Source organism: Fulmarus glacialis, unplaced genomic scaffold (genome assembly GCF_000690835.1).
Source record: "Fulmarus glacialis isolate BGI_N327 unplaced genomic scaffold, ASM69083v1 scaffold18353, whole genome shotgun sequence".
In the NCBI taxonomy this organism is placed as follows: domain Eukaryota; kingdom Metazoa; phylum Chordata; class Aves; order Procellariiformes; family Procellariidae; genus Fulmarus; species Fulmarus glacialis.
The window spans coordinates 6,270-10,998 of NW_009201216.1; the positions used below are offsets into that span (position 1 = coordinate 6,270).

Genomic DNA, 4,729 nt, shown 5'->3' on the forward strand with positions numbered 1-4,729 from the left:
GTCTGTGGCTGTGAGCAAACGGTGCCTGACTGCTCCTTGGGGCGGGGAGAAGGCACCTTGTCTTGCTGACCAGCCCAGCTCCCCTTCTTTTTACTGTGGATTTTACACCTGTTTTTCACTCTTTCATAGATGCAAATCTCTTCCAATAAAAGTAGTTCTTGCTGTGCACCTGCCTTGTCCTGCTGAGCCGCTCCATGCTGGCAGCACAGGTACCCCACTGCAGAGCCCCGTCGATGCAGTTGTGCTTGTTCTCTGAGCCAAGGTGCAAGGCAGATCCTAGGTGTTGGCAAGTGAGCCCAGGAGCAGTGAGGCCTGTTCTGCAGGGCTCAAGAGGGACCAGGCTCTCTGGTGACAGGGGACGGGAGAGACGTCGGGTCTGGTGCCTGGGGAAGGCAGGGGCAGCAGGAGAGAGGAGGTTCCCCATCCTTGGGAATGTGGGGTATGCATTGTCTCCATTGCTCTTTGCTCTCCAAAGTCTGTCCAGTTAATGAGTGAGCCCCGAGCGGCAAGGGCTTGGCAGGGTCGCCGTTGTGGTCGCTAGCACAGCCACCTCAGCCCTGTGACAAAAACACGAGCATCTCCTGCCTGTGCTCCCTTGGGAGCCTTCCCAGCCAAGTGCGCAGCTCTTGTCCCTGGCATCCTTGTCCAGCGGCAGGATTCAGTGCCCTCCTCCTAGGAGCATGGGGGACGTGGTAGGCCCCCCGTCAGAGACCCTCCTGGTGTGGGCACAGTGCCCACAGAGGGGAATGGCAGGAGCTGGGGGGGCTGTGCAGCTTTTAGCGCGCTCCTCAGGGCCTGATGGTGAGGAAGGGCTGGACCAGGAGGGCAGGGGGATGCTGTGCTGGGGAGGAACAAGCACGGGCAGGGCACGCTGGAGCTGGAGGATGCTGTTGGTGGGGATGCTCCAAGCACATGAAGGAAGAGGTGTCTGTGCTGTGGCCCACCCAGTCCCTGCCCCGTGTACCACAAGAGGCAGGGATGGGACCTGGGCTGTGGGCAGTTGGCACAGTAACAGTGTCTGGTGTCCTGGCCATGGGTGGCTGCCACCTGGCCCTTGTGGTGACAACCCAGGGGTGACACTTGCATTCCTGGCTACAAGGGCAGGTTACTCACCAACTCAAGTTAATGGCTAACTCTGGGGCAGCTCCTGCAGAAGGTGGAAGTTCAGCTGTGCAAGGGCTGTGAGGAGCCCTTGGGGGGGTGGGAGCCCGCCCACCCCCTCCGCACCGCAAGCTGGGAGTGGAGCGGGGAGGCAGCAGCATGAATGGGGGCCACCACGGAGCGCCTGGTGCCGGGAGCCCCGTGCTCACATTCTGCTCCCCGCAAAAGATGTGCTCCTGGATGCTGAGCTGTTGCTTAGCCCTTCAGGTAAGGGGGTACCACGGTGAGCAGCCAGAGAGATGGGGTGATGGGGAGAGGGCTGGGATCCTCACAGGTGACAGGGCAGGGGCTGCATCCTGCCAGGCAAAGGCTGCGTGGGGTGGCCGGGGTGTGCTGGGAGGGGAGCGGGCAGTGGTGGGTGCTGCCCAGGGGGTGTCAGTGAGCGTGCATCTACTCAGGGGGGCTGGGCACAGGGGGCTTCAGCTCTGGGTGCCGCAGGGAGTTGCGACCACCCCCTCTCTTCCCTGCACAGCACCTGGCCGTGCAGGCCTCCTTGCTCTGCATCTTCCACCTCCTCCTGCTGCCCACCCTGCCCGAGGAGCCGCCCCACGCCCAGGCCACCAGTGAGCTGCTGGCACGCAGCCTCTTTGCCTGTGGCATCTCCACGGTGCTGCAGACCACCCTGGGGAGCCGGTGAGCGAGGGGGACGAGGGGGATGCAGCTGTTGCCAGGAGGAGGGTGATGCCATGGCAGGGCATGTCTCTGCCCCCTCCTAGGCTGTGGGAAGACAGGCTTTGCTGGAGGTGGGAAGGGGCATGAGCACAACCCCTTGCCCTGCATTTCTGCACAGCTGTCCCCTCCCTGCCATCACTGCACCCTTCTCTCTCACACGTCCCAGTAGGAAAACTGCTGTGCTTTCCCTCTAGCTCCTCGCTGCCTTGCTCCAGCATCATAGGCAGCTCCTCTAGACCATCCCGTGCCTATGCTCCCCACGCAGGGTCTGGGTGTGTGCTTTGGCAAAGCCCCTGACCTCTACGCACATCCTATGTGCTGCCGCTTGGGATGTGCTAGGGCATGTTTGGGATATGGGGTGACCTCCTGCCACTTTGGGGTTCTCCTTCCCTTCCCATCCCTTGCTTCTCTGGCAGCCAGGGCTTTGGGAGCAGCCCTGTCCCCTCTTTCCTCCCTAATGTGCCCTTGCTGTCCCCTTCCCCAGGCTGCCGCTGGTTCAAATCCCATCCTTCGAGTACCTGGTCCCTGCCATGGTGCTGAGCTCCCACCTGTCCCTCGGTGCCAGCACAGACAGGAACGGTGAGCACAGCCCTGGAGCCTGCATCTTGCAGGGCCCAGGCCATGCCGGTGCCAGGGGAACGGCAGTGACCAGGTGCCCAGTGCAAGGGGTAGGGTTGAGGGATAGCAAGGGGTCCTGCCTGCTGGCCCCTCTGGTGATGGTGCACAGCACCCTACTCACCCCTGAGCGCACCTGCAACGCATCTGGTCGCCTCCCCAGTGTCAGGGCTTATGGGGATGGGGATGCTGGCACACTGGCTCTTCTCCAGCCAGCAGCCTCCATGCTGCATGCTCTTGCACCCGGCTCCAGGAGCCCAGCGTACGCACACATCGCATCCTTCCAAAATTCCCTTCCAGGCACGGCTGTGGCCAGCACGTGCCCTGCACCACACTGTGCCGTCGCAGGGAGCTGGACTGCCTCGCTGCGAGAGGTGGGTGCTCCTGCACTGGGCTGGGGGTCCCCGTCCTCCTGCTCCACCAGCACCCCAGTTGTCACCTGCATCCCTGCACCCCAGCCCCTTTTCCAGCCCTCCTGGGGATTGCCACAAATAAGGGGGGACACAAGGGGATGTGCAAAGGCAATGGAGGTCATGGTGCATATGTTTTCCCAGGCTTCTCCCAGGGGTGAGCGGAGCATGATTGGAGCATGGGGAATGGGTGGTGCTACTGGGGTGGTGGGAATGTGGCCAAGGCAGGGGTCTTGGGCTGCTCTCCATGTATCTTGCCCCACAGGTCCCATCCTTTCCTCCCACAGGTCTCTGGAGCCGTATTGATCTCTGGGCTGGTTCAGCTGGTGCTGGGAGTGTCTGGCATGTGTGGGTGGGCAGTGCGGCACTGCGGGCCCATGGTCCTGGCCCCGAGCCTCTCCATCATTGGGCTGTCCGCGTACAAGGAGGCTGCTTTCTTCTGCTCCACTAACTGGGGGGTAGCGCTGCTGTACGTGAGCCCGAGGGCCACGCCGGTGTGCAGCCCCCGGGGCTTCCCTTCAGCATGGGGACAGGAATGGGGCATCCCCATGGTCCATGACATGCATTTGGGGCTCCATCGCCGCGATGCTGCGTGGTGACCTGTGCTCCCTTTCCTAGGCTCATGCTCCTCGCTGTCACCTTCTCCCAGCACCTGGGGTCCTGCCGCCTGCCCTTCTGCGCCTGGCCCCAGGCTCAGGGGGGCTCCATGGAGCCATTTGTCCCCACTCTGCGCACGTTTTCGGTACTGTGGCTTATCTGCCCCTGCTCCCTCCACTGTGCCCAGGCTTCTCTCTGAGCCTGGCTCTTCAGTGCGGCATTAGGTGGGACCCTGGAGCAGAGCTGGGTGCTGGGAGCAGAGGCAGGGGGAAGTCCTGGTGCAGCTGCTGGGGTGTGGGTGCTGCTGCGGGAGCGCAGGGGACCTGTGCTCAAGGGTGTTGGAGCAGCAGAGCCTGGGATGCTCCCTGCGGGGGTAAGGGGAGATGTGGCATGGCTCCTTGAGAGAGGTGAAGGGCAAGGGTCTGTTGTTTGAGGCACAGCAAGCAGGGTGCTGGCCAGGGGAGGAGAATTCCCTGCTGAGGTTCCCCTTGCTGCCTTGCAGGTACTGCTCCCATTTGCTGGTGTCTGCATTGTTTGTGCCATCCTCAGCCATCTCCACGTCCCCTGGGAATCGCTGGACCTGGCCATGGCACAGCTGTCCTGGAGCAACAGCACCTTTCATGCCCCTTGGCTCCGCATCCCTTACGCAGGTGTGGGGCAGCAGGGCTGGGTACAGCCATCCGCCCTCAGCAAGGGCCCCTGTCACCCGTCCCCTCTCCCTCCACTGCAGGTGAGTGGGGGTGGCCACTGCTCACACCCCGGGCGCTGGCAGTGGGCATCGCCATGGCCATCGGTTGCAGCATGAACTCGGTGGGCTGCTACGTGCTGTGTGGGAGGCTGCTGCGAGCCCCCCGGCTGCCCTCCCACGCCTGCAACCGGGGGCTCTGCATGGAAGGGCTGGGCAGCCTCCTGGCAGGGCTGCTGGGCACCCTGGGGGGCACGGCCGCCAGCATCGCCAACGCCTGTGCCACCGGCCTTACGCAGGTACGCCCAGGGTGGGGAGAGAAAGGTCGGCAAGGGATGGGGAGGAGGAAGCAATGGAGCAGTAGGGCAATGGGGCACCCTTGGCACACGGGCTGTCACTGAGCCAGCTCTGGGGGTGAAAGGCAGGTCTGTGTAGCAGGATGGGGGTACAGAGAGGGGGGTGACACTCCCCATCCTCACTTTCCTGTCCTCCTTTATGCCAGGCTGGCTCTCGCCCCTCGGTGCAAGTGAGTGCGCTGGTGTGTGTGGTGCTGGGCATGTCCCCGAGGCTGGCAGGGCTCCTCACCCGC

The 4,729-nt window shown here is 63.3% G+C and overlaps 1 protein-coding gene across 1 annotated transcript in view; it reads left to right on the forward strand.

Moving 5' to 3' along the window:
• Positions 1-1,260: 1,260 nt before the first annotated feature.
• Positions 1,261-4,729, forward strand: part of SLC23A3 (solute carrier family 23, member 3) — a gene marked incomplete at its 3' end in the record, with an annotated part of 4,895 nt that continues 1,426 nt past the window's right edge. The window contains exons 1-9 of the mRNA XM_009573872.1: positions 1,261-1,368; positions 1,634-1,794; positions 2,318-2,412; positions 2,749-2,822; positions 3,146-3,327; positions 3,477-3,600; positions 3,958-4,105; positions 4,186-4,439; positions 4,643-4,727. Coding sequence (XP_009572167.1) covers positions 1,261-1,368; positions 1,634-1,794; positions 2,318-2,412; positions 2,749-2,822; positions 3,146-3,327; positions 3,477-3,600; positions 3,958-4,105; positions 4,186-4,439; positions 4,643-4,727 — 1,231 coding nt within the window. The remainder of the gene's footprint in view (positions 1,369-1,633; positions 1,795-2,317; positions 2,413-2,748; positions 2,823-3,145; positions 3,328-3,476; positions 3,601-3,957; positions 4,106-4,185; positions 4,440-4,642; positions 4,728-4,729) is intronic.